The sequence below is a fragment of the Ornithodoros turicata genome, chromosome 1 (genome assembly GCF_037126465.1).
Source record: "Ornithodoros turicata isolate Travis chromosome 1, ASM3712646v1, whole genome shotgun sequence".
Classification (NCBI taxonomy): domain Eukaryota; kingdom Metazoa; phylum Arthropoda; class Arachnida; order Ixodida; family Argasidae; genus Ornithodoros; species Ornithodoros turicata.
The window spans coordinates 79636119-79650142 of NC_088201.1; the positions used below are offsets into that span (position 1 = coordinate 79636119).

At 45.2% G+C, this 14024-nt stretch overlaps 1 protein-coding gene across 1 annotated transcript in view; it reads right to left on the bottom strand.

The window, feature by feature from the left end:
- Nucleotides 1-7401: 7401 nt before the first annotated feature.
- Nucleotides 7402-14024, bottom strand: part of LOC135378428 (neprilysin-1-like) — a 98432-nt gene continuing 91809 nt past the window's right edge. Inside the window, exons 15-19 of the mRNA XM_064611459.1 lie at nt 11990-12120; nt 9280-9345; nt 9093-9197; nt 7648-7724; nt 7402-7528 (exon numbers count right to left, since the gene is read on the bottom strand). Of these exons, the coding sequence (XP_064467529.1) occupies nt 7429-7528; nt 7648-7724; nt 9093-9197; nt 9280-9345; nt 11990-12120 (479 nt within the window). The 3' untranslated portion in view covers nt 7402-7428. The remainder of the gene's footprint in view (nt 7529-7647; nt 7725-9092; nt 9198-9279; nt 9346-11989; nt 12121-14024) is intronic.

Genomic DNA, 14024 nt, shown 5'->3' on the forward strand with positions numbered 1-14024 from the left:
GAATGCCCTCACGGAGGACGGATCCACGTTTATCTGGAGTGAAGCCCAGCAACAGGCGTTAATGAATTGAAGACGCGTCTACAGACCGCACCCGTGCTTGCCCACTTCGATCCAAACGCCGAAAGAGAAATACACACCGACGCAAGCAACGATGGTCGAGGAGCCGTGTTCGTTCAACTTCACGACGGCGTCGAACGTGTCATCGCTTACGCAAGCAGAACGCTAACCAAGGCAGAGAAGAACTATTCGACGACCGAAAAAGTGTGCATTGCATTCATATAGGCCATCACAAATTTGCGTCCCTACCTGTACGGACGGCCGTTCAAGGTGGTAACAGACCACCATTCTCTGTGCTGGCTGGCTGGTTTAAGGGACCCCTCAGGACGCCTAGCGAGATGGAGCGTCCGATTACAGGAGTATGACGTAATCGTCACTTACAAGTCAAGAAGAAAACACAACGACGCCGACTGCCTGTCTCGAGCACCACTCCAGCGACAGGACAACAGCCTCGAGGACGACGCCGCCTTCCTCGGTCTAATGATCACGACTACCATGTCTACCAAGCAGTACAACGACCCCGAATTGAAGACACTCGTCGACTATCTGCAGGGCCACGCCGACAATGGTCCTCCCATCTTCAGAAGATCACTCCCAAGTTTTTCCCTACATAATGGTGTCCTCTACAAAAAAAAAAACACGTACAACAAGGCGCTACGTGGCTTCTCGTTGTGCCTGGGGACATTCGCATCGAGATTCTTGAATCCTGCCACAACGAACCGTCATCAGGTCATTTGAGTAGTAGAGTGACAAGGAGATTAGCTGCATCCCGCGAAATAGGTGGATAGATTCGACCATCGCTACCCTCCTCGTCTGATATCGGAGGATATTTGGAGCAGGGTACTTTGCGCCAAGGAGGAGCGCGCGCCAAGACTGCCCCGCGCGTTTCGCAGCCGCGCGCCGCGTACAGAGGGCTTTCCTTCTCACATTCGAGCATGCATGGACACGCAAAATACATAACCACCAACCAAAATGTTATTGCCCGTCCATCTTATTCCCTCTCCGGCCCAGTTCCACATACAATACATCCTGAGTGAGGAAGTCCACTCCATGGAAGAGTGTTTCATCTCCCCATGCTTCCCCTTAACATAGCGTATTTTCCTTCTCGCGCCCAGACATGCAAGCAACAGACATACACATTTGTACAAGTGAAAATATTTTATTAATCTAAAGTACTAGCAATCAGCATAGAGAGGTGTAAAGTTGAAATGAATTTTCTGCGAAACGAAAATTTCTACCATAACAAGTCTGAGCTTCTTCTATGTGACCTCCATCTTCATGTTGTAAATCAACATAAAAAATCATACATGTAAATAATTAATTATTCCATGCTCAAATCATTTCAATGCTATTAAATACGAGTCTTTTCGATTGAAGAGCACAACAGGGGGGACACACCGCACCATCCAGGAAAGCACTAATTAAACAAACAATAGTTAACACTGTCAGAGGGACACCATTAGCACAACTTTTAATTAAAGAATCTTTAACTTCGAAGCTTGCTATCAATACGACCTGAGCTAGGACGAATGCCGAGGAACGCGAAATATATAGGGAGGACAATTTTCATTGATATGAAAGATGATACAGCCCTCACTTTCTTGTGCATTCAGAATCATTACATGTACACATCCAAACAACCAAACAACCGGCTTTCCAAAACAACCGTTTTTCGCATCATCGGCGAGGGCCTTCACATGAAAAAGGTCAGTGCGAGATGGGTGCCACGACTTCTCTCGTCAGTTCAAAAGCAACAGCCCGTCGTCTGTGCCAAAGAGTTTTTGGAGCTCTGTCAAGAGAACGAAGAAGAAATATTGTAGTCAATTGTCACAGGGGATGAGGCTGTGGTGCTGTACTATGATCCCCTTCCGAAAAAGGAGTCGATGAAATGGCGCAAACCAGGAGAAGCACCCCCAAGAAAAGCCAAGGTCACACAATCCACAAAGAAGATCATGGCAACAATATTTTGGGATTGTCACGGCATCCTCCTCATCGACTTCAAAGAGAGGAACACTACAGTGAATGCGACCTATTATGCTTCTCTCCTGCACCGACCGCGAGACGCTATCAAGGAAAAGAGGCGCGGCAGGCTGAGTCGACGATCTTGCAACGACTGATCTTGCTGTTATATGAAGGCGATATTTTTTTATTATCCTAATTGTAACTGGGGGACAGTGAACTTGTCTCTGTGTGTATGCTACTTTGTCCTTCTCATGGAAATATTCAACAAAATCCGAGAATGTGAGTCAAAATTGCGTTTAATCTGTGCACATGTAATGATCCCGAATGCAAAAGAATGTAGGCTTTGTAGCCTCCTTTCAGATTGATGAACACTGTCCTGCCATAGAAATTCGTGTTGCTTGGTGTTTGCCCTAGGTCAGGTCGCAATGACGGCATGCATAAAAGTTAACTCTTGTTTAATTAAAAGTTGTGTTAATAATATCCCTCTGACAGTTTTTAGCATTGACTATTGATTGTTTTAATTACCTCTATGACTATTCGCCGTGATTCTATCCCTTTAATGATTATTCGATGTTCCCCTGTTAGCATGTTATTTCTAACATTGACTATTGCTAATTGTTGCTACGATTCTGTGTCTTTGATTCTACTCCTCCAGACTATCTACATGTTCCTGTGTTTTGCACTTCACTTGACAGATTCGTATTTGGTAGCTTTCGATTTAATACAAGTTGAGAATAATTATTCCTCCAAGCAATGACAAACGATAATGGTTGCTATGATTCTGCGTCTTTGATATAAATCCTCCATCTGTCTATATGTTCCTGTTTTTTTTCTATTCACTTGATAGATTCGTATTTGGTAGCCTTCGATTAATATAAGTAGATAATTATTATTTATTCTTTAAGCAATGACTATTGCTAATTGTTGCTACGATTCTGTGTGTCTGATTTTACTCCTACATATTTTCTCCATCTATATACATGTTCTTAACTTGTGCTCCTCTTTTTAGCATAATATTTGTAGTGTTGACTAATGATAATTGTTGCTGTGATCGTGTGTCTGATTCTACTCCTCCAACTATCCACATGTTCCTGCGTTTTGCTCTTCACTTGGTAGATTCGTATTTGGTAGCTTTCGATTAATATAAGCAGTTAATTATTATTTCCTTACACCTATTTGTGATGGTGATCTGATAAACAAACAAACAAACAAACAAACAAACAAACAAAACGGGGGTGTGAGTTACAACAATTCGAATTGGCCACCCTGAAGATGCTTACATATAGAATATTTGTGATCATTGTATATTGTTCAATTAGGATAATAAAAAAATATCGCCTTCATATAACAGCAAGATCAGTCGTTGCATTTATGGTGTTACTTGTGGTTTGATATCATCCTTCACTCTAATGATGAAGGCACCCAATATGTATTTTGACTTTGGAAGGGAATCGTCGATTGAGGTTGAGGGAGATCTCCCGCGCGTTTCGAGGAAAGAGTGAAAGAGGGATCTGTGAAAGGAGAGGTGAAACCGGTTCTAGCGGACTGGGGTCAGGAAATAAGTTTATCTGAGCTTGTGTGCGTGTGTGTGTGTCACTGTGTTCTTCTCATGGAAATGTTCGGCAAAATGCGTAAATGTGAGTCGGAATTGTATTTAATGTGTGTACATGTAATGATTCTGAATGCACAAGAAAGTGAGGACTGTATCATCTTTCATATCAATGAAAATTGTCCTCCCTATATATTTCGCGTTCCTCGGCATTCGTCCTAGCTCAGGTCGTATTGATAGCAAGCTTCGAAGTTAAAGATTCTTTAATTAAAAGTTGTGCTAATGGTGTCCCTCTGACAGTGTTAACTATTGTTTGTTTAATTAGTGCTTTCCTGGATGGTGCGGTGTGTCCCCCCTGTTGTGCTCTTCAATCGAAAAGACTCGTATTTAATAGCATTGAAATGATTTGAGCATGGAATAATTAATTATTTACATGTATGATTTTTTATGTTGATTTACAACATGAAGATGGAGGTCACATAGAAGAAGCTCAGACTTGTTATGGTAGAAATTTTCGTTTCGCAGAAAATTCATTTCAACTTTACACCTCTCTATGCTGATTGCTAGTACTTTAGATTAATAAAATATTTTCACTTGTACAAATGTGTATGTCTGTTGCTTGCATGTCTGGGCGCGAGAAAGAAAATACGCTATGTTAAGGGGAAGCATGGGAGATGAAACACTCTTCCATGGAGTGGACTTCCTCACTCAGGATGTATTATATGTGGAACTGGGCCGGAGAGGGAATAAGATGGGCCTGCAATAACATTTTGGTTGGTGGTTATGTACTTTGCATGTCCATGCATGCTTGAATGTGAGAAGGAAAGCCCTCTTTACGCGGCGCGCGGCTGCGAAACGCGCGGGGCGGTCTTGGCGCGCGCTCCTCCTTGGCGCAAAGTACCCTGCTCCAAATATCCTCCGATATCAGACGAGGAGGGTAGCGATGGTCGAATCTATCCACCTATTTCGCGGGATGCAGCTAATCTCCTTGTCACTCTACTACTCATTTGGGATACAGCCGGACACTGACCCGTATAAGGGAAAAGTATTACTGTCAAAAACTGGCCAAGACCGTACACCACTACGTAAGGACGTGCCGTGAATGCCAACGACGAAAAACGCCGCCGGTACGACCTTCTGGGTACCTTCAGCCAATCGCACCGCTGTCGGCGCCGTTCGAGCAGATTGGGATGGATCTACTCGGGCCCTTCCCACGTTCGTCTTCCGGAAATCGTTGGATAATCGCCGCCACCGACTACCTGACACGCTATGCCGAGACTAAGGCACTTCCACAGGGCACAGCAACAGAAGTGGCAAAGTTCTTCATCGAGAACATCGTACTACGGCACGGAGCTCCGACGGCCTTAATCACCGATAGGGGAACGGCATTTACAAGTAGGCTAACACAAGAAATCCTTCGACTCAGCCACACCGCTCACCGGAGGACAACGGCGTACCATCCGCAGACGAACGGGCTCACCGAACGCCTAAACAAAACCCTTGCCGACATGATTTCGATGTACGTTGATGTCGAGCACAAGACATGGGACGAAATACTGCCTTACGTCACCTTCGCCTATAACACGGCTGTCCAGGAAACAACGGGATTCACACCGTTCCGCCTTGCACACGGCCATGACGCATCGACTATGCTGGATGCGATGCTGCCCCACGAACCCAGTGATGGGGAAAACGACGCTCTGGACTTCACACAGCGAGCAGAAGAAGCCCGCCAGCTGGCCAGACTACGCATTGGTCAACAGCAACGCGACGATGAAAGAAGATACAATTTGCGCCGACGAGACGTACGCTTCAGTCCAGGCAACTTGGTATGGGTTTGGACGCCGATTCGACAACGAGGCCTGAGCGAGAAGCTACTCAAGCGGTACTTCGGTCCCTACAAAGTACTTCGACGCATTGGAGACCTGGATTACGAAGTGGTACGCGAGGGCAAAGCTCCCTCTCGACGACTCCCGAGGACTGAAATAGTTCACGTCGTTCGACTCAAGCCGTACTACAGCAGGTAGCGCTGAAGACTGGCTGGAAGGAGAAAGCTTGACAAAAAAAAAAAAAAAGAAAGAAAGGGAAGAAGAAGAAACGGCATCGAGACGATGCCACGTCTACGGAGGGGGCAATGCCACGAATCATCTTCGAGGAACTTCGAGGGCAGGCACAAAACGGTACATCTCATCCCGGCGCGTGCTAAAGAAGAAGCAAGACGTTTCCAGACAGATCGCCTGCTCTCTGGGAAACGCACGTGCTGTTTCTGGACCTTTCGGCGCGACGCTTAAATGCTTGTGCGCTCCAGGCTCGAGCATTCATTCATTCTTTGGACTCAGTTGTGTTCAGAGAGCTATCACTCTTGTGCTTTTGCTACCAAGTAGTTTAATAAACCGTTTGCTGTTTATTCGACGACTCGCCGGCCCAGTTCGCTTCGTGACAATATAGATCAGGTGACTGGCGCCGACCAATCTGCCTCGAGACATCGTCACAACAGGGACAAACAATTCAGCTGCCAGTGTAGGTGGCGTAGACCGGCATAGATACGATATACTAGCGGCGGACAAGTGACGTGATAAATTTTGTAGCAGAGTCGCTGCACGCTTTTAGAAGCAACAATTACTCTTTAATTAAGCTACGATTACGCTAAACGATTAAGTTCCTCCGCGAGCTGGGAGAGGAGAATTGTTTGACACAGTTGTTTCCCCTCACCCCAACTTCTGGAATCTCGTAGAATGACGTCAATATCACTCCTTATTTTTCCTTCCTCCTTTGTGTGGATTAATATGTGAGAGGAATCGGTATTCATGCACGCAATGTTTAACAGCCAGTCCACGTGACCTGGTTGCACAACGTGAAAGAGAACGTGGAAAGAGGAAGTGACCCCGTTCCCAGGCAGCTCATGTAACAGAGCAACGCAGGAGCAAGCCGTAATATGTTGAACCTAAAGATTTTTTTATTCGCCACATTGTTTTTTCAGACTCTTTTGAGACGATTTTGTCAAACGCGACCTCATAGGGCGCAACAGGAGAAACAGGTATGCCTTGACATCAAGATTAATAAGGGGGTTTCGCACGTTTCAAAGGGCTCTACGGCTGCCTCTCCGAACTTTGTGGTTGCCACTGTTAAAACCGCAGTAGAATGGCATGGCATAAACCGTTGATGATATCTCGTTGGCACCATGATACAAGTCGTGCCGGCCGCTTACGACATTTCTGATTTTAGTATTATTTCTCATGATATGGAGTACCGAATATGACGAATTCGACATTTTGCCGTGACAAGTGCAGTTCTGGAAACGATTTTGTCAAACGCGACCGCTGAGGTGTAACAGGGGAAATAGGTACGAAGCTGAGACTCCGTGGTCTCAATTTCACATATACAGTTTACAAAATCAGCTTAGGATAGCTTTGACATCATTCTTAAATCAGATGATAGTAGGCCCCAAATTTGTTCTAACTCGTCACTTTGCCTTGGAGAGTGCCGTTTTCGATGCGATTTTGTCAAGCGCGACCTCTCAGGGTGCAACAGGATAAACCGGTACAGGCCGCAAATTCCGTGATCTTAATTTCACATGTGCATATTACGAAATCAAATTAAGACGTATTTGATATCATTATTATATCAAATTTATTAATTAAATTAACTTTTTTTTCTTGGCGCTTATAGTGTATTAACCACCAAATTGCCGCCACATGCCGGCTGTCAGAGAGTCGATAATTACGAGGCTGCTTCCCCTCCGTTTGACTATTAGCCATTCGTATTCCACACCTGGTCTTCCTCCTTGCTTCATGTTTCGACTAATATACACAAGTTGTAACAGCATTACCAGGGTATTGCACGGAGCAACAACGTTTATTTCACCACACTCTACATTTCTTTTGTGGATTCATTTGCTTGCCTTCTTGGCATGCGAATGCTTCTGCAAATTCGGGCAGGTTGCTCATAGGTACGATAATCCTATAAAAGAAGGCACGCATTCTACAGTTACGCGAACTCGACAATCAGGCATATATTATGCCGATGAATGTGACGACTTGTAACAGTCATAAAAGACATTTGTTGCTCCTGAAATTCACCTGTATTTCGGGGGGGCGTGTGGGTCGTACTCTATCAGACGTCGCAGTGCTGGCTGACGCATGTTGGTGCACCACACCTGAATCAAAATACTTGAGTTTTAGTACTACACATGTATTTCACACTTTGAACGGACAATCAAAGGCTGTCACTTCTACTGTTGTCACTATCACAAATGCGTGTCACTTCCTTGCGATGTGGCGATGAGCCACAATCTGGGCGAGATGGCCTTCCGCAACTGGGAGAGTGACACGCATGATAAAAAAAAAGAAAAAGCTTCACGTGCAACAATCTATTTACTCTATCTGTATACGTACTGTTGGGGACACAGTTATCTAAAACCGCCTGTCAGTACGTCGCCATCCCATGTTACCTTGATTGCGCTTGAAGGTGTTGTGCCAATATTGTATTTGAAGGTGGACCATGTGCTGCACGTGTTTATTACTCCAAAGAAATAATCTTGTAACACCTGGAGATTTGAGATGAAATAAACCATGGAGTGCCGATTTTAGACAGCCGTGTCTCCTACAGTACTTCCGCGACCTGCACTGCGGCTTCCAGATATGTTGCTGACACAATGGAAGACTGATGTCTCGCCGAGGCACCGGCCCAACAGCGTGTGATGGAGTGACTTCGACCATTATTCCGGCTTCTACCGTGGTAACGTATAGTAGTAGGTGAGGCAATTAAAGGCTGGCAACTAAAGGCCACGACGCTGGTGCTTTTTCTTCAACTACCATTATTTAGTTCTACCGTGGTACAGGGATATCCGCTAAAGAAGGCTACTGAGGGAAGCTCGCACACTTCCTGGGCTGCCCAAACCCCCAGAGCACGGGGGATTGCTCCCCCCCTCTCTCAGGGTACCATTGTCGTTTCCTTTCTGTCTTCCACTGCCGACTTTACCATCGTCTTATTGCACCAAGCCGCCAGCTCAGACCTAACCCTTCCCACAAGCCTCACCCCACCTGAAGCGTGTCTCTTCCCTCAGTCATCGGTAGCTATGTATTGCAATGTTCCTTATATCTTTGCAGCCGTAGAACCATAGGCTTATGTTTATGTATCTAAAGGAATGCTGGATGACAGTTTCGCAGGCGTGGGGCATCAAAAACACAGCTAGAGATTATCACTGTGGGGCACACACGAAGGGAATTGTTAAGCTAATTAACGCTCTTGTTCACTCAAATATTCAGCTGCCTTCAATAGCACAGTAGCGGCTAAGCCGTAGGTAACACGTCGTATTTTCGCAATTCTGTAGAGCCTGAGGGACATGTGTACCACAGCACGAAAAGCCAAACTTCAACCAGGCCAACGGGTGTGCCAGCTTTTTAAGTAGAGACACGTGAACTTCAATCGCAGCAAAGCATTTCTGCCTCTGAGTCTTTCCAACACTCAACACACACATGTTTACGCTAACCTACTACACGTTACCTTCTATCAGCATACTTACTACGGCGTTTGAGATGAAAAGCATTTGGTCACTACTGATATGCTCGAGACCAGGAAGAGCTAAATCTGGATGTTCTGTGTCATTTTTGGCGAGAGCTTTGTACGTCTGAAAAAATAAAAATAAAACAAACAAGATTAAAAGCGCAATTATTACAAGAACTAAGCGTTTCTAACGAAAGAGCTCTTACGAGGTATGCTCCAATTAGTCCTCCGTTATCTGCAACGTTTTCGCCTTGTGTGTTAACGCCGTTAAGCTAAAATGAAGAAGAACAAAGTAAACACTCAAGATACCACCAAGCCCTGCTTCCAAATATTGAATGACACACCCACAATGATTAAACTCCTTTCTATTATAGCTGGTTAACCGCATGCTGTGAGCAATGAGTGCTGCGCAATGACTTGTGAGCGCTGTGAGGAATGAGCTGTGAGTAATATGACAGCGACGTTCTATGTCGCCTTACACGCCTTTTGTAGCACTTCGGATATATGATGATTGATTTTACCACCCTTTTACACCCTTTATTAGACGCTATGTTTGCTTGGGTGGTAACTATAGAATTTACTACCTTTTCACACCTTTTTTTTTTCTGAAAGAAACGTACTTTACGCTTTCCTTCTCCCTCTCCTTCTGAAGGAGCGCGACAATCCGCGGCGGGCCATCATTGGTCTCTTCAAACGATTTGTGCAATCATCGCTGGAGATCGTTTGAGGAGACAAATCCGAAGCCTCTCCGCACTGTCGCGCTTCTTGAGAAGGAGAGGAAACGCGTCCATCGCGTTTTTTTTTTCTTCTTCTATCGATCATAAATCACTAACGACGCAACGAACGAATCCCGTTCCCTTTATGTTAGTGTCAAGGTAATGCCAGCTAGAGCACTGGCCATGCCAGCTAGAGCCCAGCCCGGCCCGCGGGCCGGGCTGGGCTTGTTATTGGCTCTGTGCTCCGGGCCGGGCCGAGCCCGGGCCGACAAAATACGCCAGCACCGCGGGCCGGGCCGGGCCCGGGCCGTTAAAATACGCCACCACCGCGGGCCGGGCCCGGGCCGACAAATATGTTCCCGAGAGTCAGGCCCGGCCGGGCCACGCAGCTGATTCCACACATTGGAGATGCATTAGTTCATATCATCATGCGCTTGCGTCATTCCTGTGCATATTTTGCAAAGACAAGCAAAGGGTACTGCATTATGCATATGATTCGACCCTCTAGAACATTCTCCAAGCCACTTTACATTGCTCCTCACTCCTCACATATTTCACAATCACTTTGGCAAAGCTTGGTGAGAGGGATAGGGACTGGGAGAAGCAGTTTGTCGACAGCATGCTCTATCTCCGCAAAATCTTGACAGTGTAACGATAACGCCCCGTGCGTTCTGGATTTAATTTGGTCTCGTGCGGCTACGGTGTTAAACCGCCATCACTTGTATGTTTGTCTTCTCTCCTTATAAATTTACTTATAAATTTGTTTGATAATCGCCAGAAACGCGTACGTCGCGGCTGGAAATACTAGGCCGGGATCTACTCGCCGGGCCACCGGGCCGGGCCGGGCCGGGCTCTACTTGCTTAGACGCCGGGCCGGGCCGGGCTCTAGTCACTGGGTCACCGGGCCGGGCCGGGCCACATAAAAATATGAAGGTCCGGGCCCGGGTCGGGCCGGGCCGGGCCATTTTTCGATGCGCCCGGGCCGGGTCGGGCCCGGAAAAGTCGGCCGGTGCAGTGCTCTAATACCAGCTTTCATTCCGCGAGTAGATATTTTTGCACGTTTGTGCTTTTCAACGTTTTTCTTTTTTTCTTTATTAGAGGTTATCAGGGAAATGCGAGTAGCATTTAGTAGCAAGAAGGGTATTTTGTCGACAGACACGATTTCTTTTTTATTCCGCAGGCTCCGCTGATAGGTGTACTAACAGTGTTGAAAACAGTGTTTCGAAAACACCCATCTCAAATAGCCTTTTAACAGAAACACTCCCCCCACCCCAGTTGGTTTTCTGCAGAATATGCCCCCTGAAATGGTGCTTTCTTTGAAATACACCATCTGTAAAAGTAATTTACGTAATTTAATTTAACGTTTAATTTAACACCCTTCTATATTGTGTGAAACTTACATCACAAAGCCGTGTGCTGTATGGGACACCCGTTTACACCCGAAAGGTGTCTGTATTCATGCAGTGTTGGAAAGATGTTGGAAAGTGTTGGAAACATGACGTGTTTCGTTTCTCTTCCTTGGGAAGGGTATAAGCAATAAGCTGTCGGCAGTTAACAATTTTTTACAATGACACAGCCCACGCATATTAATACACTGCACACTCTTCACAACACAACTTCACCGCATAGCACGCAACCATCATCCCGAATGACATCGTTGTTCCCCCTGACTGGCTGAAAACGGGAGGCGTACGCCCTTTTGTGATGCTCATGTAGTTATGTTAATTGTCACAAAAAGGCGTACGCCCGCGCTTTCCACAAATCAGGAGTGACAAAGGCATCGTTTTGTGTAATGGTTGGCCTTCACCGTGCTCTGTGGTGAAGTTCTGTTTTAAGAATGTTTGTTAAATGCACAACAGTTCGCGAGACCAGCACCACTCAAGGAAGTCATGCAATTCTTTTTGTATTTGCAACTTTTGCATTGCATTGTATGTATCTTTATGAAATCCTATGAGATTTGCAGAAGTCAAAGTACCGGCAGAAAGCACATCGATGGAACTAACTGGAATATAATATTTGAAGCGCAATTTATTATTAAGAAAAGTCCATGACGCACGCCCATAGATACGCATATGGTGTGGAAGTAGAGCTTTCTTTTCTTCTGTTCCAGTCAGGTAGAGGATGAGATGAGTATGATGATTACTAAATGCTGACACGTTACTAAATTACATCTGCTGCTCTAGTGAGGAAGTACACTTACCAGGAGAGATGTTTCACTGTCATTGATACTTCCGTATTGGTTTATGAAGCACCCTGTGAGGTTCGTATATGCCCTTCTCGTTTCATTGGTCCACCAGTTGTGTAATTTTCCTTCAGCGTTGAATTGACTACCTGTCGCACACAATATAAGTAGATCATCATAAACATTGTAACCTCACTGAAAACTGCAACACAGACTTTGCTATCATTTTTCTCTGACACACTTTATTATTTCTTTGAGCAAGGCGAGTATAGGCCATGCTACTGATATAAGAAATTAATACCCCGTTCGAGGGTGCAGCTTATCCCTATTGTGAAGCAGGATGTTGGCCTCTGAAGATAGTGCGTTAAGAGCCGGGAGTGGACATCTTTATTCGAAATGGTAAAAACCTGTAACGGCTACACGACATAACAACGCCACAAAAAGTACTATCATTAATGTTTCGAAGTCCATGTGGGTCTCATCATCAGAATGACGGTCTTGACACTCACCAGTCGGGTATTTGTTGAAGGGGGAGGGGAAGGGGTGGGGGGGCGTAGCAGCTCAGAAACGTGCCAGTGTTTGCGCATGAATCCATTGTTTCTTTTGGTATGGCAGGATTTCCTATGCTTCTCTTACGCCCTAGCGACCTTCACGCACTATAATATTTGCACATTACTGCGTGTGTGTGCTTTTACGTCTTCACAAAGCTCTGCCTGCTTACCAATACAGTTATCTATGTTCCTTTTGTTGATAATTCGTGGCCTTACGTCGTCAGACAACTGCCCAGGCAGCACACTATCCAGATCCGTTATTGTCGGGACATTGGAACTGCCGGTCCTATACAGGACACGTTTACCATTATTCTTCCAATAGTCGTTGCTGCATGAGAATGTTGGTCGAAGGTTGCCGTCAACCGTTCAATATTCGCTGGTCACTAGAAATATGGTCGCGATATGGCCATGAAGCAGGCGATATTGGCTGAATATGGTGTACGTATAGCCGAGGAGCGAATCATATGGGATGGGAGCGGGCAATGCGGTCCGAGTATAGCCGGTGACCAAACGACATTGGTTCAATGTGGGCAATGTGATCTACATATAGCCGTCGGCCAAATAATGTTGACCGAAAAGATGACAATATTATTTACATCTAGCGGTCGGCTAAACAATATTCCATGAAAGTTTAAAATATGGTCAACGTATTGCCGACGACTGAACACTATTGGATGAAAATGGGCAATATGGTGCACATATAGTAGTCGGCCCAACAATATTCCATTAAAGTTGGAAATAAGGTCTACATATTGCCGGCTTCCGAACAACATGGATGAAAATGGGCAATATTGTCCACATATAGCCACCGACCAACGAATATTGGCTGGAAGCTGCTAATATTTTTGCATATAACCGTCAACCAAATAATATTGCATGCAACTATTCAACATGGTCTACGTATACCGTCGATCAACGAATATTGGCTGAAGACTGCTATATTGTTTCCATATATCCGTAGACCAAACAATATTGGATGCAACTGGGCAACAGGGTCTACATATACCGCCGACCAAAGAATTTTGGCTCAAAACTGCTAATATTTTTACATATAACCGTCAACCAAATAATATTGGATGCAACTGTTCAACGTGGTCTATGCATACCGTCGACCAACGAATATTGGCTGAAAACCGCTATATTGTTTCCATATATCCGTCGACCAAACAATATTGATGCAACATGGTCTATATACACCATCGACCAATGAATATTGGCTGAAAGCTGCTAGTATTGTTTACATATATCTGTCGACGAAATAATATTGGATGAAACTGGGCAATGTGAATATGCGATGCACATATAGCTGTAGAACAAATATTGAATGAATGTGGGCAACATGATCTACATATAGCCGTCAACCCCCCAAAAAATATTGGATGCAACTAGCCAGTATACTGTACATATAGCCGTCGACCAAACAACATCGGACGAATGTTGGGAATATTACCGACACATGCCTGTAATGCATGTGCAAACATGGCGTAATATTGGATGCAACT